General features: G+C 38.7%; 4 protein-coding genes across 8 annotated transcripts in view; 2 read left to right on the top strand and 2 right to left on the bottom strand.

The window, feature by feature from the left end:
- The first annotated feature begins 522 nt into the window (after window positions 1-522).
- On the top strand, window positions 523-7,446 carry bpifcl (BPI fold containing family C, like). Of its 5 annotated transcripts, none has more exons than XM_041049664.1 (17): window positions 523-744; window positions 1,237-1,270; window positions 1,409-1,521; window positions 1,661-1,760; window positions 2,077-2,208; window positions 3,146-3,301; window positions 3,428-3,491; window positions 3,630-3,690; window positions 3,861-3,952; window positions 4,144-4,320; window positions 4,453-4,512; window positions 5,680-5,847; window positions 6,258-6,325; window positions 6,409-6,451; window positions 6,576-6,639; window positions 6,961-7,037; window positions 7,158-7,446. In XM_041049664.1, exons 3-17 carry the CDS (start codon window positions 1,422-1,424, stop codon window positions 7,236-7,238), a joined length of 1,443 nt encoding a protein of 480 aa, XP_040905598.1. In that variant the 5' UTR covers window positions 523-744; window positions 1,237-1,270; window positions 1,409-1,421; the 3' UTR covers window positions 7,239-7,446. The 5 variants fall into 5 exon arrangements, with proteins under 5 accessions (XP_040905598.1, XP_040905571.1, XP_040905589.1 ...); XM_041049637.1 differs by having other exon boundaries at window positions 1,381-1,521; XM_041049655.1 differs by having other exon boundaries at window positions 1,142-1,270.
- Window positions 7,447-8,481: 1,035 nt separating this feature from the next.
- Window positions 8,482-13,950, bottom strand: LOC121189501 (PRELI domain containing protein 3B-like). The gene is made up of 6 exons (XM_041049676.1): window positions 13,806-13,950; window positions 12,249-12,417; window positions 12,047-12,136; window positions 11,235-11,305; window positions 10,988-11,090; window positions 8,482-10,887 (listed from the first exon to the last, which is right to left on the bottom strand). The coding sequence occupies exons 1-6, from the start codon at window positions 13,835-13,837 to the stop codon at window positions 10,771-10,773; spliced, it is 582 nt and encodes a 193-aa protein (XP_040905610.1). The 5' UTR covers window positions 13,838-13,950; the 3' UTR covers window positions 8,482-10,770.
- Window positions 13,951-15,309: 1,359 nt separating this feature from the next.
- atp5f1e (ATP synthase F1 subunit epsilon) lies at window positions 15,310-17,234 on the top strand. Its single transcript, XM_041058154.1, has 3 exons — window positions 15,310-15,402; window positions 15,738-15,865; window positions 17,050-17,234. Exons 1-2 carry the CDS (start codon window positions 15,371-15,373, stop codon window positions 15,862-15,864), a joined length of 159 nt encoding a protein of 52 aa, XP_040914088.1. The 5' UTR covers window positions 15,310-15,370; the 3' UTR covers window position 15,865; window positions 17,050-17,234.
- A 731-nt stretch (window positions 17,235-17,965) lies between these two features.
- Window positions 17,966-20,660, bottom strand: part of si:dkey-11f4.7 (piezo-type mechanosensitive ion channel component 2) — a 30,157-nt gene continuing 27,462 nt past the window's right edge. The window contains exons 53-57 of the mRNA XM_041052310.1: window positions 20,258-20,427; window positions 19,481-19,597; window positions 19,160-19,239; window positions 18,755-18,980; window positions 17,966-18,383 (exon numbers count right to left, since the gene is read on the bottom strand). Of these exons, the coding sequence (XP_040908244.1) occupies window positions 18,128-18,383; window positions 18,755-18,980; window positions 19,160-19,239; window positions 19,481-19,597; window positions 20,258-20,427 (849 nt within the window). The 3' untranslated portion in view covers window positions 17,966-18,127. The remainder of the gene's footprint in view (window positions 18,384-18,754; window positions 18,981-19,159; window positions 19,240-19,480; window positions 19,598-20,257; window positions 20,428-20,660) is intronic.

Raw genomic sequence — 20,660 nt, 5'->3', positions numbered from 1 at the left:
AAGACCAAGGCACCCTTCAGACCAGATGGTGCTCTGTGGATTATAATAAATCATGAATAACTTATGTGTAGTTGTTGAACAGATTTAATTTTTTTTCAGTTTATTTTTGTTTTGTGTTTTATTTTCCATCTTATGCCTATAGTAGTCCTGTTGGCTCGTTTGTTTTCTTGGTGTTTCAAGTGTCATTCTGGATGAAGTGAATTCAAAGTGCAAGCAAGTGGGTCCTAATTGTGTTATATGAAAAAAAAAATGTCTGTCTGATAATATTCTCTTCCTATTGAACTTGTTAATTGTGATTTAATGGAACTAATCATGGTGTGTGAGACAAAGAGTATTTGTTGAATTAAGAGATAAATAAATCAAATATTTTATGGCTGGTGATTCTAATGTTTCCTTGCCCAATGAAGAGTACAACTTTGACATGTTTTTGTTTGTTGTTTCATTGTGGGACCAGTCAAACTTCCTCTTTCAGGGTTATATTTCCAGCTACAAAGCGGTGTGACAGATGGTGTGCAACCACTTGTTGACAGGACTCAGAGACAGACAGAACAGGGTGCTGTTTGCATCAGTGAAGTTGCTGTAGTCAGCTCTGCGCCCTCACGCTAAAACAGAAAAGAAAATAACTGAATGTGGAGTAGAGTAGAATTTTCAAGCCTATAGATTTAACAAAGTATTTCAGAAATATTAAAGGAGACTGTTGCTTAGTTAAAACAAAATTGAAAGTTAAAGTCAACAGAACACGAGGTAAGTTTCACTTCCTTTTCCAAGCCAGTTGGCTTCTTATTACATGCTTTTTATTCTAAGAATGAGGATGTTGTGCCTGTTTCTGATAAGATTTGACTTGCATCAATCTCCCTTCAAAAACATTGTACTGTAATTTCAGTACAAATTATATGAATATTTCTATTAACACATAAGTTTCTATTTGATGTTGTTGTTGAATGTAGTGCTTTTTCTTTGGTCTTGGTTTTGTTTTGTTTTTGTTTTTTTTACAAATGTAAACTCTACCAGCTGCTTGGGTTAGGACAGACAGAGCAGAATCAACTCTAGTTTCTTGTTCCTCACACTAATGGACAACCTCATGAAGCAGACAATATCAGGTTATTGTCAAATGTCAGAAAGTTTCACTTCTCACTGATAGAGGAAGCAAAAGCTGCAGAGCATAAATTCACATCAGAGAAGCAGAGAAGACATTTGTTCACGTGCAGAACAAACATCAGGAGCTTTTCATTTCAGCTTGGCAACCACATTTCATCCTGCAGTAATTCAGGTATGCTACACAATATTACTAAACCCTTATACAGGCTCATACTAAAATGTAAATGTCTCAGTAGTTGTCTGAGTTTTGTGGTTACATTCACGCTCAAATGTTTTATTTAGTACAGTGTAGCTGTTGCTTGCACCCCAGGGGACCCAGCAGTATGCTTCTATACGCGATAGTCGTGCTCATGCTCCCTTCTTTAACCTGTGGAAAAAATCCCGCCATACAAGTCATTCTGAATGACAAAGGACTTCAGTACGGTAAGGCAATGTCAGATGGTGTGACTCATTCAGTTTCTAAGTGTATCTAAGCACAAAAAATTATTGTTTCACAGAGTGTTAGATTAGACATGTTTCATTCATAGCAATTAAAACTTCATGCATGTGCTGTTCATGCCAGGAAAGCATGCAGGTACTGACTGGATTCAGAGGAACTTGAAGAAGGTGACTTTACCTGAAATCGGTGGCAGCATCTTGGGCATAGACTACACACTATCAGGGTAGGAGTTATGTTTGACATTCATGAATACTGAGGCATATTTTCTGTTCCAAATCAGTTCACAAATTCATTTTACAGTTTAAGATTACTTGTTCAGACAATTTGCTCTTGAAAATGAACAGGTTGTGTCCGATTAAATTTCACAAATTTAAACTCCAGTGTGATTAATCCTGTAGCTGTCGTGTTACACATTCTGAAAACCATTAGCACAGTGTGTGTGTGCTTGATTTATTTTGTCAGACCTACTGACATTATACAGATCTGTATCTCCCCACCTGATAACAACCTTTTTTTTTTGCTCTTCCCATGTGCTGCAGCATTAAAATAGCAAAGTGTGACCTTCCAGAGCCGTCTGTTAAGTTGTATCCAGGCGCCACAGGAGTCAAGACATCCATGTCAGGCCTCAGTGTTGCACTAACTGGTGACTGGACGACACACCTTGGCATAATGTGAGTTTTCCCAAATCTCAGCCTGACGTGTAATTGCAAAGTCGGTAATGCCACAGCTCAGGATTTGTAGCAATCTCAAGTTTTCCATTTAGGCAAAAGACAACTTCAGTTTGAAATGTTGACAGTTTTGTATAGTTTTAACTCCTGTATTCTTTTATGGGACGCCATTGGCTTTGCTCTTACACAGATGAGGAATCATCTGTTCACTTATGCTACATCATCTTCCCTTTTTAAATTTAATGTATACTTTTTTTAAGTTACAAAAAGTTAACAATAATTTTACTGTTAACAAACACTGTTAAAACCAGATCATTCCATACTATCCTGAATAAAATGCAAATGGTGTCAATAAAGTTGGTTAGCTAAGCTCAGCACAGCACATTAGGTGGACTGGCTCAAAGCTTGTTGTAGAAGAAAGCAATGACTGTTGTGACTTCCTGTTCTTTCACCTTGTGTTTTGAGGGCTCTTTGGTGATCTGTGTTAAATATTGAATGTGAAAGTAACAGTTAACTGAGGGCACTGTTAGACCCAGGCAGTAGGTCTGCAGTCAGCACTCCCCTCCAGGCATTTTAATATGAATAACAATGCTACAGTATAGAGAATTGAGGAATAAAGACATGGTTCTGGCTATGAACTATCTAACTTTGAATTTGTCTCCATATTTACCTGTATTAAATGGTCACTGGAATTGTTAGCAAGTTGATGTGCCAGTAACGATAAATTACCACTTGAATGTCGTGCAAAAAGAAAAAAAAAAAAAAGGAAATAAGATAGGGGAAGTCAGAAAGAAGAAAAACTTAAACAGAAAACGAAACAGATTTATTATCAGGTGCAATTTAAAATATGTGGCAGAGGGTTTCTGTGCCTTTGTATGTTGCATGAACAAATTTCACCAATACCAACGTGCACTGATTTGTTTGTACTGTTTATTTTCAGACATGACGGGGGAACATTTGACATGGCTATGTTTAGTGTGAATGTCATCTCTGTAGTGGAGCTGGGGAAAGATACCAATGGGCATCTGTCTGTCTCCAGTGTCAGCTGTGATGCTCAGGTTGGAGATGTGGACATAGAGTTCCATGGTGGAGCCAGGTACAGTAAAACACACAGAGAGAGAGAGAGAGAGAGAGAGAGAGAGAGAGAGAGAGAGAGAGAGAGAGAGAGAGAGAGGTGATACAGATGTCAAGATAAAAGCCATGCATATTCATTCATTAACAGTTGGTTGTTCCAGCCTTTTGTGGACTTCTTCAAGGGGCATATCAGCAGTATAATACAGTCCAATGTGAGTGAGTGTTTCCCTGCATCTTTGTCATGTGTATCAGTGGAGGCTTGATATTTCCTGTATGAAACCTACTGTAAAGATTTAAAGATTTTCAGTGGTGAAAACTGCAGGACATTTGCCGTGTTGTTCCTTCCCCAGATTTGCCCTAATGTGGAAAATATGATTTCAAACTTGGAGCACCACCTACAGGCCATGAACGGTACTGCAGTCGCCTACATTTTCATTGAAAGACCACAATTACAAAAACAGAGTACATGTTGAGGCCTGTTACATCGTTTACTTTAGGGTCAAAAGTAAAATAACAGGCAGGATTTAAAATTTATAAATGGGTGACTGGGTCTACAATTGATTTCTATTCTGTTCTATCAGTTTCCATTGATGTGGATCAAGCTCTTACTCTTGACCTCTCCCTCACCGGCTTACCCATCATTGATGTTTCAAGTCTGAATCTGGGTCTCAAGGTAAGGATACAAGCATGGATGTAGTTTCATGTGGTCTGTTTGCATATTGAGGAAGTCCCCTGACTTTTAGCCACATTGTTTCAGGCCATTCCTTCACTTCTTTCAAAAAAGTGCATGCATTTAAAAAAAATAACAACAACAAAAATGTAATCAATATCTGTAATTGATCATTTGCAACTCTTCATTTAAAGGGAGAGTTCTACAGCATTAAAACTCATGCTGAACCTCCATTTGAGGCCCAACCTTTCAAACTGAGTGAGCAGCAAGGCTACATGTTGTCACTGGGTCTGTCTGAATTCACTTTGAACTCTGCGTCGTACGGATACTACTCAGCTGGAATATTTAAGGTCCTCATCAATGACAGCATGGTAAGTAGACACGAAAGGATGCATAAATGGATGGATAGGAGATGAAAATAGAGAAGAAAGTAAGACAATTTAAATTTGGTTTGAAGTATTTGTTTGTCGTTGTTGTTAAGACGTGTTGTTTCATCCTCTCAGATACCTCCGTTCTCTCCTGTGCACCTGAACACCAGCTCAATGGGACGCTTCATTCCTCAGGTCAGACTTTCATTAGTTCAATATATGAATGACTTTAAGTTTGCATGCACCTAGTGTCTCAGGTCTTGATTAAAGGTCAAGAAAACAATAGTGAAAAGTAGCTCTGAGTAGGTGCATGATGGCAGTGTGGTTCACACTGCATTGATATTAAACTTTTATTGTTATTTGAAAATATGAGTCTTTATCAGAGTCAAAAAACTCCTAAGAGTCCCCTCAATGTTCTTTACCTTATGTAACACAGAAACAACTTCAGTTTCGTGCAGTATGAGAACCCAGGCAGCAAAAATAGTGGAACTAAGTCAAAGCTACATCCCACTCAGTTTGCTATTGTTAAACCAGGCTATTGCCCTGAAGTAGAAACTTGCCTGTTCACTTGTTTCCCTGTTCCTCTGTTGAGATGTTTAGATTATTGTTACCATGATCATATTCCAAATAAATACCAATCGGTCTAATGGATTCACACCTGAAAAGCAGCAGACACCCACAGGGACTGTGAGCTGTGCAGCCCCAACGGGCACTGAATCCTGTGTCTATGTGAACTTCTATCTGAAAGTCAGAAAATCTGCAGCACCATTCAAAAACAACACCCAGCAGATTAACCTTCTGTAAACTGATTAATTAACTTATTTCACTAAACAGTGTCATTGGATGAAGTCTGTCCCTGGAGATGAGATGAAACCAGACTATTTACACTCGCGCTTACTGAGTATTAGGCAAAGTACTGTAACAAACTACACTGATTTAGATGTGGGTGGTCATGTGTTAAACTTCTAGATACAGAAGCTCAAAGTAAATCTGCTTAGTTCCAACACAAACAAGAAAACACAGACAGTTGAATTTTTTGATATAGGCTACCGTTTAAAAAACTTGTGAGTATACTAGTATAGATACACGCTACTTTTCTTACAATAGATCTGAATCTATTGTAAGCTTTGTGAGGTCTATTTAGCTGAGTATTGTGATGTATTGATGCATTTATCATGCATCAGAGAGTCCAACTTTTACCCTCTCTCCCTTCTCCAGTTTCCCTGGCTCTCTTCACTCTTGAAGAAGTCAAGTCAAGTCTTGTTTTGTTTTGTTTTGTTTTGTTTTGTTTTGTTTTGTTTTGTTTTGTTTTGTTTTGTTTTGTTTTGTTTTGTTTTGTTTTGTTTTTTTTCCTCTCTGCAGCTTCCCCAGATGTTTCCAGGTCTGCTGATGGAGCTGCAGGTTTATGCCAGAGAGGTCCCAATGTTTTCCATCCAGCCTGCTGCTGTTAGACTGGGCTTCCAGGGCGCCATCAAGGCCTTTGCCATCCAGCGAAATGGCACCAAGACCCCACTGTTCAAACTCAATGCCGTGAGTAACTTTTCTTTTCCGGTCTGTCGATAATGAAAGAATAAATACATGTGAGTGTGTGTGTGTCTTCTGTGACGACAATTCACTTCATTTTAATGGGATCATTCAGTCCACAGTAGATAAAGATACACAAGTGTTCAAATGATCTGTGGATTAATCAGTTAGTCAATGATTGGAAAATTAATGGACAACTATTTTGATCAGTGATTAATAGCTTAAGTAATTTACTAGTCAGAAATGTAAACTCTCTTCTCAAATGTAAGAATTTGCTTGTAAACGTAGTATATTTTGGGTTTAAGCTTCAAATTGCACTCACAGAAACTTCAGTGAGCATTTAGCATCATTACTGACACTGCAGACTAAACACAGGAAAATAAATGGCAAAATAACCACTTTTTTTTTTCCTCCAGGATTCAAAATTCAGCAGTAAAGTGTGGATTTCTAATGGAAAATTGACCGGCTCTGCTTCAATGGACAAGTGAGCGTCACTACATTTTAAAATACACACCTAACCCTAAGTTCACAAACACAAAATTAATGATGGCGTTTTCTCTCAAACAGTTTTACACTGACGCTGGTGGCAAGTGAAATAGGAACCTTTAAGGTAAAAGACATAACAAAAACTACATCACATTTTATGTTAGGGACAGTGCACAGCATATTTCTGTGTGCACAAACCAAGGAGCAGAAAACTGTGACTGTGAACAATCACACGTTCTTCTTTGCAGACTGATTCTTTGGAAAAAATTGTGAAGTTGGGAATTAAGACGGTAGGCTTGGAGAAACTGAATGGTGAGTCTTTGTTATATTTTTTTAATTATTTATTTTTGTGTTCACCTCTCACCTTTACAACTGTTTTCTACTTCAGTCAAAGCAACCAGTGCTCTATTAAAACTCATCTTTCATCTTAAGCTTTGTCCTCACCCCTCCACATCCTGGATACCAAAGTGTGATCCTATATTTTATCATCACCATAATAAACTAGAGCAACACACATGAAACATCATAAAACACTGTACTGATCCAACGTGTTGGGGATAACTAAATGAAAATGAAATATATAATTTGCACTGTACATGGTTCCTTGGGTTGACTTGCACTTTTCTCTTTCAGAGAAACTGAAAAAAGGTGTTGATTTACCCAGAATGAAACACGCACAGCTGGTCAACTCAGTTCTGAAAGTTGGAGTGGTCAGTATTAGTTATAAAAAAACAAAAAAGCAAAAAACAAATCAAGACTTGACTTTGAATTAGATTTTAACCAATAATATAAACTGTCTCTGAGCTGACCATTGTCTTTGTTCCTTACAGGGATTTATAGCCCTCTTTTCAGATGCTAAGGTGTTGCTAAGCGACAGAGGCTCCAACCAACAGACAAACGGGCCCGTGTAACTCTGCTACATCAAACATGATTCTCAAACTTTAAACCAGTAAACAAATCATTTTTTGTTATTCATAATTTACACATGTACAGCCATCATATGAAATCATTTCTGATTAAATCTGCAGTTCAGCTTCATGAATGTTTGAATTTAAATTAAAATCCAATTATTTTTTTTCCCTACATGACAAAAAATAAAATTAAATATTTTTAAATGCATTCAGACTGCCTCAGTGATAAGACCTAACTGTGAAAAATGGTTGGAGATCTTACTGTGATTGGAATTTAGCATCAGAGAGTGCCAAAAATACTCACTATGTAGAGCAGCCCATTTCAGAATCCTAAATAATGTTGAATTATAATTATGGATGATATAGAATTGATGTCTAAGAATTATTTAAGCTAAAGCTGGGCAGCTTATTCTATGGTAATAAATAAATAATTTATTAGTTGATAATACTTTGTATTAATAATTTGAAAGTACAGTACAGTGAAAGCACAATATATTTGCCCTCAAAAAGTAATGAAGTAGGCTTATAAGTACCTACTACAAGTATTACAAGTGTAGTACTTGAGTAAAGGTTTACTTCCTACCACTGGTTTCCATTAATAATGAGAAAAGGTTTAGAGCTTATTTTTTAAGACACTGTGAATCTGACTTCTTCTCATTTTATAAGTTTAGAGCATGTGTATGTGCATTGCTGTGTTCCACTGTACCATTATTTGTGCTACCACCAGAGGGCACCACGTTTTAGAAAAAATACACCTGATCTATAGACACCTGAGAGGTACACAAAATAATAGCAGGGATTAGGGTTTTTCCAGTCTGGATTCTAATACTGCAGCAGTGGGACTTCATTCATTTAAATTCAAAGTTGAACTTTCATTTAAAACAATCTGAATACGCCAGGAATACGATCTTATCTGTATTTACAATCTTATCTGTATTTCCCACTTACGAACCTATTGAGTGTTTTTTTTTTTTTTTTTACATAAATTGTGTTCAGCTCCTGGTACATTTTAACATATGGCCCCACGTTCCCATGAACCCTCAGTAAATGAGAATCTGGTAAACTCTTCATTAAATATCAGGAGCAAATTATCTTTATATTAGACTGAAAACCAAAAACACTGAAGAAGTAAAGAAATGCAACAAACCAATATCACCAATTTAAACTTGATGCCTGTTTGTTCACCTCAAACGGTTAAAGTGAAAGTCGAGACATTTTTACAAAACACTTCATCACCACCACATTCATGAAACAACGACATCTCTTTATTTTGAAACATTTCAGTGTGCGCTCTTCAGATTCTGTTGCATGTTCACATTCTTGGAATGTAACACAACCAAAATATAAATATGAGCCTATTTACAGCCACTTGTTCTTAAAATGTTCCCCACAGAAAAAAAAAATAACCCCAAAACATCACATTTCATTCATGAAACGAGATGCTGTGTGGATACTGATTGGTTAGTCAGTTAGGCAGCAGACCAGACTTCAAACAGAATGATCCTGAGCTGGATGAAGCATAATGGGATGGAAAGTAAACTCTGGAAAAGCTGTTAAAAAGAAGCTCAGCTGAACTGGAAGCAGATGTGGAAAAAGACTGAACTAACTGAGACTAAGATACTGACTGTGGAGCATCTCGGAAGACTTGTGATGTTGCTGAGCTCCATCAAGCGAGCGTCTTAACAGTGAGAAATGGTTGTGGTTGTACAACAAACCTCTTTAAAGTACACTTTAATTTGTAGGACTGTCCTTATGAAAATGTCAACAGAAAAGAAAAAAAAGAAGGGGGAGAGCAACAGGGTCATTATGTCGCCTTCACTTCAGTATGGTGTTTGTGAAGCTGAACCAACATCAATAATGTTGCATGTAGGAGTCCTCCGTGGAATAAGCCTGGGAAATGTAGTAAAAACACTGCACTGTTACTAGCAAAACACCACAAGCTAACAGCTTTTAAAATTGATCAGTTTAACAGCCTTTGTCAATGTTCACCAACACAAATATAGCATAAATATCACCATCTGTAGACAGTATTAAAAAAAAAGGTCAGAGCATACAAAGTAGGTTTGTTCTTAAATAATATAAATAAAGTTACGTTATGTTTGGGGAACTAAATTAGTACAGTTATTTCTATCTTTTGCTGTTGGCACACTCAGTGATCCCAAACATAAACCTGTAGTGCTCTTCCAACACTGGTGAGCGTTCACAACACAAAAACGCTGAGGTGGACGCTGACCAGTGCTGCTGCAGCTCTGCACTTTTCAAAGACTTCCTGCTACTTTAAGTGTATTTTAAGTACACATGCTGGAAATAAGTTACACATTCAAGTATGCTTGTTCTTATACTGTCACACCTAACTATACAGCACATCATCAGTGTAAGAGAAAAGACTGACCAAGACAAGAGACGTTATGAAATCAAGTCATTCTTTTACCAAAACTACAACCATGAGAGACTACAACATCCGAGGACCAGTCCACTACGCTGACAGTTTTGATAGACAGACCAGCATCTGTATCAAAGGTACAAAGGTAAACTACAACTCCCTCTTCTACCTTATTTAAATGCTTTGAAACTTATAAGAAATAACAGGCCTAAGCTGTTCTTCATTACTGTACAAAACCTGATCAGCAACACCCCCTGCTGCTGAGCTGTGGACCTTAAGTACTCTGGATTATACACACACTCGCTCAGAAATCTGGCAGACTCTGACAAACAAACCTGGCAAATTTGTGCTGGTTGTTCCAGACCTGGACCAGCACCATGTAAGTACACGCCCAAAACTGGTTTTTCCTGTCCGGCCAACCTGCGCTCAGATTTAGGCGTTGAGACCCTACAACCAAACTGTTCAGACTACACGCTGACAGATGTTTCACAGATTTGAAGATATTTGAAAAAATATTTCCAAGACACAGCTGATACAGTTTGTAACATACAGTCAAAGTTTTGTTACAGTCGGTCTGCACTGGTGGGTTTTCAGCTCTGAGATATTTTGGTCAGTTCTGCTGTACAAAGGAAGGTCAGCCAGAAAAGGACGATGAAAAGTGACTTCATTTCAGCTGTTACCAGGGCTCAACTAGTTTATAAGGATTTGGAAACAATGAGAGAAGATTAGAGAGAGATGAAAATCTTAAGATGAAGGGGAAAAAGGTTAGAAAAGAGAAAGTTGATGAGATGATGTGGAGGCACAGTGTGAATTTTTTTTAAAAAAGAGCTTTAACATCACAAGACTAAGTCCTATGAGCTTCAAGTGCAGTTTAATTCAACCCTGTTTGTTTGTTTTTTTTTTAAACTATCATCAGCTCCCCGTCACTGCCCACGGAGACAAGTATCAAACTCGTCGGCGCAGACTGCTGAGGACGGACGAACACAGAGTTCCTGTGACGTACAAACAAAAACAAACATACCAAAGGATGGGGCTGTGGTTATTATTAGGCTGTGCTGGCAGATGAGAGGTCCCCTTTGAGGGGAAAAAAACATTTGAGAAGTCCATCGGTTCATGATGGTGGAGGAAAGAGTGGCAGGTAGGCTGGGATCATTTGTCTGCAACGGCCGCTGCCATGGGAACACGCATCGTACCACGAGCGGTCGCCGCCAACTCCTCGATTTCTGTGTTTAATCGTCTGATGACCCACTCCATCGCCTCCCGACCCTGAGACAGACAAAAGTGTTACAGAACATTATGTGTACAGACGAATATAATGTCACATTTTATTTAAGATTTTACAGTTAAATAAAGATTTTAAGCGTACCTTTCCAGCATTAACAGAGATGGTCTTGGCCATGAGACCTTCAAGGTAGCTGCTCAGACTCACACCTTTCACACTGATCAGCGCCTCCTGTGTCAGCACCGTCCTGACAAACACATAAATAATACGGTCAGCAAAAAACTCAAACAGTGTTAAATCTGTTGTGGCTTTTGTATGTTTGATCATTTTTATATAATCCTTCAATCAAACCTGACTTCACAGGAATAATACTCAGTGTGGAGTCACTTACTTTTCAGGGTCCTGCGGATGTGGCTTGTACGTCAACTTCTCGTCCACAGATACCAGGTTAGTGAAGGAGATCTGGGTGGCCAAAAATAAAGCTGGCATTGGTCTTCTTGCAGCATAATCATGTTTACATTCTCTCTTCCAGTTAATTTAACAGCAACCGCAGAGAGAAGGGTGAAGGCAGAGCCATAAATTTCTGACAGTGATCCTCTCTTGCTCTGAAAAACCCCCTCATGGTGAACATAAAAAGCACAGGTGCAAATGATAACACTGATGATGGTTCCAGCTGGTAAGCAGCAATTATTCATGTTATATGTTACACCTGTGTTGACAACCACGTCTACTGAAAAACTGAGCTTGCTTTAAATACACCTGTGTTCTTAACATGTCTGAAGATAATGATTGTCTTCAGAGTTCTTAAGAGCAGGTCATGTGTATGCTAACACACAAATCAAACTTCTACCAAACTAAAATGGAGGGTAGGTAAATAAATAAATATATAAATAAGAAATTATCCAACCATATATTATCAAGATGCAGAGTTTTCCACAATGTGGAAACAGCAGGAACGCTGGTAAGTAGATGGCTGTGAAACTGTACTGAAAATCAATGGCAGTGAACCAACTACGGTTTAGGTTGCTGAAGTCAATGGACTTGCTTTGACATGTTTCTGAAAACAAAATAATTCTGCTTTACCAGAGGTTACACTAGAAACAATGTCTGAAGACCACAGTCTATCACATGATCCGTTTTAGTTCGAATTTTCTGCATTCACAGCGCGTAAACAGTCAAATGTTTTATGTCAGCACTACTCACATTTGTAGATTTAAGCTCAAAGGTCTTCTCCTTGGGGTCCACTACTGAATGCTCCTGAACATAAGTGCATGTTCTTGTTACCCCAATGATCTGCAGGAAAAGGACACAGCTCAAACTTGGTACAAAGAAAAACACTTTAACATGATCAATCAAAGCATACCGTCCCCTTGACTCAAGCGTTTTTCTCATTATCTAAACTTACAGACTTGGCCATGGCGGGCAGCCCCCACTCTGTGCTGAGCAGTCTGGTGCTATGTAACCGTCCCTCTTTGTCCACACCTCTGTCCAGAACATCCACACCAAACACGCTGGGGTTCATGGGGTTGGGGTACTTTTGCATCGCCGCCTTGGTCACCGTCTCCCATGGGTGGCTGTTAAAACCAATACTGACATTATAAAGTGCAAGTTCCTACTGGGTGTTTAACAATCTGGTGAGAGACTGCACATGAACATTAGTGGGTGTAAGTCAAGTCTAAAGCATTTACATTTTAATGAATGTGCAGTGTCCTTTATTGATAAATACAAGAATCTATATTTTAAAAAAAGATTAATAACTTAAATAAATGTGATAATGAAACTATCTTTGTTGTTTTTTGGATTTGATTATCTGAACCCACCAACAAAAGAAAATGCATATGATGTGACAGCATTTTGGAAATCAAACACTGAGAATCAGATTAATTGATAATATCATTCAGGCCACTTTCACTGCTGAGGTAGGTAATCTTAGCATGGTGATTAAATTCAAACCTACATGAAGGATTAAACACCACTGTGAAGCTTTCAACAAATTTCCTGCAAACACTCATGACTGTATTTTACTCATCATACAAACAAAGATCAGTGAGAAATATTTAAAAGGCGTAACAATAAAATTAGCTGGTTACACAGAACCACATAATTTGCTTTTTTGGTCAAAAAAAAAAAAAAAAAATCAGCGCTGTTAGTGTTGTGCATTTGGATCTGCAGTATAGAGGTAAAGCTCATCTTGTTTGACAGACAGCCACAGACCGACAGGAGGAGGAACGCCCCCTCCGCACATCATCATCATGGATTCATACAGAAACTTCTAGAAATGGATTTTTAAAAAAATATCCCACTTACCATTGCTAAATATTTTTTACTGACTGTGGAGCAAATAAACGAGGCGAATAGGGTTGGATCATTGTATATTGCCTAATCGCAGAGTATGTTGGTCTGACGGGCAGACAGACTATTATATAACGCGGTACATGATGTTACATACAGCGGGAGATTTAGTCTCCGTGACTGAAACAGAAATACATGAAATGCACGAGGCTATACCATCTTTCATTTAACTCCGGTTGAAATGTTGCCTTAAGTTTTAAAATTTAGGACGATGTACTAGGCTGACAAACTAGCATCAGATTAGCCAAAGTTAGCTTCAATGCTAACAGCAAAAAGCTAACATTAAAGTTAACTCAGCTAGCTAAAGCGGTTTAAAACTAACACGCAAAGACCGATGAATGTAGGTATTTGTTGAAAAACTTCAAATATAATTGCGGCTGGAGGCTGAATTTACTAGATGTGGTGACTAACATACAAGACAAAGGTTTAGGTAACTTTCCTATAGGCTCTTCGTTACCTAACTTACAAGCAGCCTTAGCAGCTAAGGAGGCTAATAGCTGCTACCCGGACAGTGTGAAGGGAACCAACAAAAACTAGTTATATAAAAGGAAATCCGTTTCTTAACACCCATACTTATATAAAACATCAATTCAGACAGAACAGTACTCACTTGAAAATGTGCTCTGACGCCCAGATCTTCATTTTAACAGGCTTGTCTGTCAGGGCTCGGGAGCCGGCGACTGGTGACCGTGTGACCGGAGTAAGGAAGGAGGAACCCAAGGGGAAAAGCTTTAATGGTTCCTCAGCTCCGAGACTCCCCCTGGTGACGGAGACTTCTGCTGCACCCTGACATCCAGAACAATCCGTCTGTTCAGCCCCGCCCCTCCCTATACGCAGACCACGCACTGTGCGTAGGGCCCCACGTTTGCGGAGGGGGCCCCGTTTTGAGGGAGATGCGCAAATTGCGTGCATGATTCATGCAGCACACCACTTCTTTAGAGAAGAATCGGTTTTACAAGATCAACACCAAATTTGATCCTGTATTTTTACATAGTTTTCAGACCTAATTCAACTTTATATTTTATTTATAAACCATTTGTGTTACTGCTGTTGCAGTTTATTTAAAACAAACAAAAAAAAAAAAAAACAAAGCAGATTGTTTTTACAGTAAATGATTGGTTTATTTTGTTACTTTTAGTTGGCCTAGATGACATTTAGTATCCCACTTAGTACTATATCACTTTGAATATTAAGTGTAAATCAACCCCAGGCTGCTCTTGTAGCTGAATTTGCTACCATTTCAGATTAAAAACCATAGACGGGTAAAACATGCCAGGCTGCTCTTTGAGGTTTTATGTTTTGATTCTCTGTGTGGCCAGTAGGGGGAGTTGATGACTGTGCCAAATATTAATTGAAAGATTTTTCTGCAAGTTTGCAAATCTGGTGTCTGCTTCCATGGCATTAATCACTGTGGATTACAATCTAACTACAAGAAAAAGTTCTCTCACTTTTACTTCTTTAAGTGTATTCATATTGATTACAATAAGAAGTGGTACGTTTAGGTGTGTGAATGATCAATAATCAGTATTATTGGCAGTAATGAAGGGCCCCAAAATCAAATTTTGCTTAGGGCCCCATGGAAGCTTGGGCCGGCCCTGCGTCTGTTTCTTTCTTTCTTTCTTTCTTTCTCTCACACATCTCAGGCTATGTTTTCATTCTAAAAGCTCCATCGGTGAAATGTGGCGCTTTCAAATACAATTGTGTTCTGCTATTTTTATTTGACAGCTGTAATTACTTAACTAATTAATAGTTTTGGCATAAACTGTATCATCAGTTTTGAATAAATATGAATATGAATAAAACTAATGTGAATTCCATCATAGACTAAATAGAAATGGTGATAATAGTAGAGAAGGCAAAGGGCCAGGACAAGAGATGGCTTACTGCCATTATACTACCCCCCAAACCAATCAGATAAAAGCCGACATTGAAATCTATCAAGGTCAAACATCCAAAAAAATGTTTATATATTTGATCTTCTGTTTAACATTTACTTTAACATAATGTTGCAAAGGCAGCTAGCTGGTGTTTGGGAACGAGAGGAGACAAGTCGTCATGAGAGCGGCCAATCATGATCCTGTGCTCATCAGACCGGTGGGGGAGAAGACGTGCGTGTGTCAAATTACGTCATCACGCACCCATCCGACCTGTCCTTGAAGCTACAACACAAGCAAGATGGTCGCATACTGGAGACAGGCAGGCCTAAGGTAATGAAATGTAGGAAAATACGTAACTGTATCGTTAGCTTTGTCGTTAGTGTTGACGGTGGCCTTTTAAATAAGGACCTGTTATCGTAACTGAACACGTTCACAAGTATTTGTCCTCATTTCGCTATTAAGTCCTTAACGGAGCTACATAGCTACGCTACTAGCCTGTTAGCTTTTTCACCCATGCTGTAGCCAACAATTTGACCTTTTCTGCTCTTCCAATGAATATATAATTTGTAATTTCAGAAGCAGTTACGTTTGTCTTTTTCCAGACTATTGAGTGTCAGTATTGCTTGCTCTTTAGCATGCGGCTAACAAGTGTGTCCTTTCTGCAGCTATATCCGCTTCTCCGCTATCTGCGCTAGCGCGGTGCGCGCTGCGCTGAAGCCGCAGTTCAAAACCGAAGCAGTGAGGGCCGCAGAGTCCAGCGTCAAAGTCCTCAAACCCAAAGTAACAGCATAACGTAAGTTAATCACATATTAGAAGTTACCAACACGCACAAGAGACAGAATCGCATCTGCAGTTAAATTCATTCAAGCATGGCCGCTTGACATCCTGTGTGTTTGAAGGGGAGGCGGCGGTGACATTGAGTTGTGACAGTGTGCAGTCTTTCAGTCACAGTGGTGGACGAAGCAACACTAGAGTGTTAATATAGTCCACAACAATCAAAGGTCTTGCATGAAAAAGTGTAGAAGAATCATCAGCTAAAGTTATAATCAGTCTAGCAGCAAAAGGGAACTTGTGGCCCCTTTCAGAGTGTGATGAGACTTAATGATGCACTAACATTTAAGCATCATTTTAATGTTGTATTGTGCGAACTTATAACTTGTTTAACTAATTCATATACTGTAATATTGGGTTGTTAAAGCTATAAATCAGTGCCACATATTTTCTATCTGAGTTACCTGGAGGTATGTTTTATATGCAGAATCTTAATCTACAAAGTAATGAGCAACAAGCTGTCAGATATGTCAGTGTAAAATACTGTACTTTCCTATAAAATGTGATTAAGCAGAAGTATAAAATTCCAAAAAATAAACAATACCAATGACAAATGGTACTTGAATTTAGTATTTAAGTAAATCCAGTCAGTTGCTTTCCAAAAGCTCCATTATGTTAATTGACTAGTTGCAGGGTTGGAATGAAACTTGTACACTCACAGCTGTCTTTACATGCTACTTGGTTACTTAACCTTGATAGTACCCTTTACTGTTCTCTGTACTTGGATAAAATTGTTCTAGATCCAGGGTCCAGATCCTGTGACATTTCATTTCATTTTGCTCATTACACATTTTTTGTATCTGATGGTGGTCTTTGTGAGGTTGACATGACAGAACACATATTTACAGTGCAACAGGTACATGGTCATTGCCTTCTAAGACCAGGGAGATCTTAGAAGGACGAAAGTGTTGGTGCATTACTGTTCACAGCTCATTGTTGCTCCTTGTTTGAGTAAGGTTAGACATTTTCCTGCAAGTTTTTGCCACCCAGATTCATCTTAGGAGTTAAAAGATTACTGTCCAAGTACATAATCCCAAAAACCTGCAGCCACTGATATAAAAGGGTCTTTTGATACCGGTGAGAAATGAATGTTAATGAGTTTATGTTTAATGATGTTTTTGTTCTTCTGCTCTGTTTTCCCTCCAGGATGTGAGACCTTGATGTAGATAGTTTTTTCCTGGAGTTGTGAGGTCCTGTCTCTGTTCTGTCCTACACACCATGAAGAAGAAAGATGGATGATATCAAGATGACCTGTTAGACCTGGGGACCGGAATGAAATTGCTGTTTATTCCCTTTCATTTGTAATTAAAATTGAAGATGAATATCGGAAATACATCTCGTCTCCTTGTATTCTTGCTGGTAAATATAGTTTATAGCACTGCTGACTGAGACACTGACACATTTTTTTGGTCATTAACTACAATTTTTATTTTGATATAAATAAATCAGTGCAGTAGTCTACATAGACATACACATAAACATGGTATTTACAGAGGTATGTGTGTGTGTTAATCCATGAGTGTATCAAGGGTGTTTTGAAATATCATTGTTCCTGAAAGAATGAAAGTCAGGGGAGTAAGATATTGTGTTTGCTTTACCCCAGTATGAACCTGAATCCAAAAATGTTCAGAAATGCATGCATTACCCAGTGGGCAGAAAATTGCACTAACAATAACAAATACCAGGCACATTATTCATTTAACTGCAGTCCAGGTTAATTGGTATTACAGTTACGTACCCTTTAAGTCCTTGTATTATTATTTGTGTAAGTCCTTAAAAAAAAAAAAATTTTTTTTTTGCTTTTTTCAGGGTATTGAAAACAAGTGCCAGAAAACAAATAAACATAAATCTCAGGCAAATGATTCCTACATCAACAACATTTTTAAAATTATAACCGGTGTGTCGCTAAAGTGTTTTTGTCAGTACGAATTCTTAAAATGGGAAATGTTGGCAGAGCCACATTTAAGCCATGATCTCTGCCCTGTCCATGAAGGGTAGAGGTCACGATTAATAGCAGGGTCAGAGATGGACTCAAATCTTGGCCAGTGTTCTTCATTACAGCTGAATCATTTTTAAATTTTTGCCACAAATCCAGTTTCAATTGTATTAATGTTTAAATTACTCTTCACAATACTGAGTTTTATTTGCTCTTATACATCCAGTCAGGGCGATGGGATGAGGCACGGCCCCATGACATCCCATACAGATGGTATGTTGCTGAATCCTAGTTGTCTTTCTTCTCTCTGGTCATCTTGATCATGGTCTCTGGTGATCGATAGAGGAATATAAGCTTCTCAAACAGCGTCTCCTCCAGCTCCATCTCTCCCGTCTCCCGGACCACGAAAATGTCAGTGCAGAGCTTAAGGACCCGGTCCACGCACGGCAGCTCCTCAAACATGATGGACCTAGAGATCCCGTTGAAGAACTCCCTGACGAACTTTCCGATGACCAGCACCACCGACATGTACAGACCTACGATGCTGTGATGAGGAGTGGAGAGAGCGAAAACAGGTTCAGATAAGTCTGTGAGCAACACAACTGTTAGTGCACAAGAAACTGATGTGCAAAAAATTTGAAATGTCAGGGTATATCTGGAATGAGATGCTCATGTTGAGTGTTTGAAATCTGATGTTTAAGCACTTTGAGAATCACAAACCACTGGGCTACAGCAGGACAGAATTTTAAACCTCAACAAAACATAGACGTTTCGAAAAAAGGAAAAAAGCTTTACTGAGTTTGTCGGTGAAATGTCTCTGTAAAACCTGAAGAGAAGGGCAGTCCAGTCAAACTACACTCATGGCAAGAATTACCATTGACAGAGCCTAATGATCACAGATGACCTGTTACCTACCCGTGTCCGGCCAGAAAGCCCAGACTGGAGGGGCTGACTTTATCACTGAACACCACGATCTCTATGCTGTGACACTTGTGCTCTGAGGGTGTGAGAACCTGGGAGCACTCCTCCACCACCCACCACTGGTCTGCGTCTTTCTCTGAGGTCCTGTTGACCTGTTTAAGTCTGATTGACATGGGCCTGAAGAAAGCCAGAGCCTGGAAATCTGAGCGGTCCGAGTACTCTGGGGAAAGTAAAGCTGGGGTTAAAATTAAGATGCAGGACTGATCGCCTCACTGAGACCTCACTGATATAGCCAGATAGAGAATTAAATATTTGACTTGGATGTCATTAGTACAATGCAGTTATAATTTACCAAAGAATATCTGCAGAGTTGTAAATATAAAATAAACTGTAACTAACCTACTTTCATCCTGGTTGCCATTTTGGACTCCGGTCCTTTGGGACCCCTGATGTACTTCGGCAGCAGGGAGTTAATGATCCTACAACACAGAATAACATAGTCTAACACCTTTTGATCTCAAAACAGGCAGGAGAAAATACGTGCAAAAATATACAATGTGGCACAAGAATGCCTGGATTGTAAATGCATTGAGAAGTAGTTGATCACACACTTTTTAGGAATTAGTTCATCATTAAGTTGTTCTTTAGCATTATCATCTCTAGAAAGATTCATTTTAACACCTGCAGAAGAGGTGACAATAAAACCTGACTGAGACTCACACGGGTTTGCTGCTGTTGCCTTTGAGCATGTGGACGATCCCTTCCCTCAAGGCCTTGTCCTCAAACTTCACAGTGTGTTCTCCCACCGTCTCCACATTCATTGATATGGACGCATTCCTGAGGAGTGTTCAGAGACACGTGTCAGAGTTTGTTCAGAGCTTTGTACATCTGTGCAAAAATTGAGGCAAATGATTTTTAAATGTAGTCACTGAATGGCTTCATTAAGAGATCTGCACTAAGAATTTTAATAGAGCAAAAAGAACCTGTGCATTTCAGTGGCAGTGGCTCTCTAAATAGTCAAAGTGCACCATATTAAGACTAGTAAAGTATGAGCGGCGTTGATACATTTCTGAATCCTTAAGAAACTAATATAACAATATGTAAATGCACAGATTCAGATTCATGCACAGAGTCCATGTACAACAGTTTCCATCCTTTCACACATTAGCAAATGATCTTGAGTCTGTATCTTAAGTACTTCTCATAAAAAAAGTACCTTTCTTTGATATGTAGAACAACAAAGGGCCAACAAACTGACTGAAGCACAAAGCAGAACAAGTAGAGGAAAACCAGGCTTAACATTTCAGAAAACACATCAGTAAACCAGTACATGTAATGTCTATGCAGCACACCTTTTCACATGAATTTATACATAAGTATCCATGAAAAAACAAAGCGACCTGAACGATATACAAGCTCATTGGTCCTGTTCTAGTTATCTAGATTGAACTATGAAACACACACACGCACAGTCCAAGCAGACACACAGACACTGACCTGAGCAATGTCCAACGTAAGGTCACATAAATGTGAGAAGAGTTGCTGAGCTCCTGTATCATGGCCTCTCGACTGGCCGGGCTGATGCTCCACAGCAGACTGGCATCACTCTTGATCTTAGCAACAACAATGTCCTCCGCAAAGTAGTTCATTATGAACTGCATGGCAGACTGGGAGAGAGACAGAAAGGGATTAGATTTCCACTGTTTTTTTGTTGTAGTTTTCCAATAAATGTCACCACAGCAATGAAAAAAAATCACAGAGAGAACAAGAGACACTTTAGCCTCAAAATAATGTACAGTACTGAACATGACCAGTTCCTCTCATGACATATTTTAAACAAATAGAAAATATTTTAAAAAATATAAGCGTAAAAAAAAGGAATAACATATCCACATGAGAC

This window comes from Toxotes jaculatrix, chromosome 2, assembly GCF_017976425.1.
Source record: "Toxotes jaculatrix isolate fToxJac2 chromosome 2, fToxJac2.pri, whole genome shotgun sequence".
Classification (NCBI taxonomy): domain Eukaryota; kingdom Metazoa; phylum Chordata; class Actinopteri; family Toxotidae; genus Toxotes; species Toxotes jaculatrix.
Note: the sequence above shows the minus strand (reverse complement) of the source record. Positions and strands in the feature narration are given on the sequence as shown.

Excerpts from the sequence above, each read along its gene's own strand:
- bpifcl (XM_041049664.1), top strand. The coding sequence starts at position 1,422 with ATGCTTCTATACGCGATAGTCGTGCTCATGCTCCCTTCTTTAACCTGT. Across the intron at positions 1,522-1,660 it reads TGACAAAGGACTTCAGTACG|GAAAGCATGCAGGTACTGAC; the intron begins GTAAGGCAATGT and ends TGTTCATGCCAG. Across the intron at positions 1,761-2,076 it reads ATAGACTACACACTATCAGG|CATTAAAATAGCAAAGTGTG; the intron begins GTAGGAGTTATG and ends CATGTGCTGCAG.
- LOC121189501 (XM_041049676.1), bottom strand. The coding sequence starts at position 13,837 with ATGAAGATCTGGGCGTCAGAGCACATTTTCAA. Across the intron at positions 11,306-12,046 it reads TTGAGCTTAAATCTACAAAT|ATCTCCTTCACTAACCTGGT; the intron begins GTGAGTAGTGCT and ends TTGGCCACCCAG. Across the intron at positions 10,888-10,987 it reads TCTCTGTTAATGCTGGAAAG|GGTCGGGAGGCGATGGAGTG; the intron begins GTACGCTTAAAA and ends TGTCTGTCTCAG.
- atp5f1e (XM_041058154.1), top strand. The coding sequence starts at position 15,371 with ATGGTCGCATACTGGAGACAGGCAGGCCTAAG. Across the intron at positions 15,403-15,737 it reads TGGAGACAGGCAGGCCTAAG|CTATATCCGCTTCTCCGCTA; the intron begins GTAATGAAATGT and ends TCCTTTCTGCAG.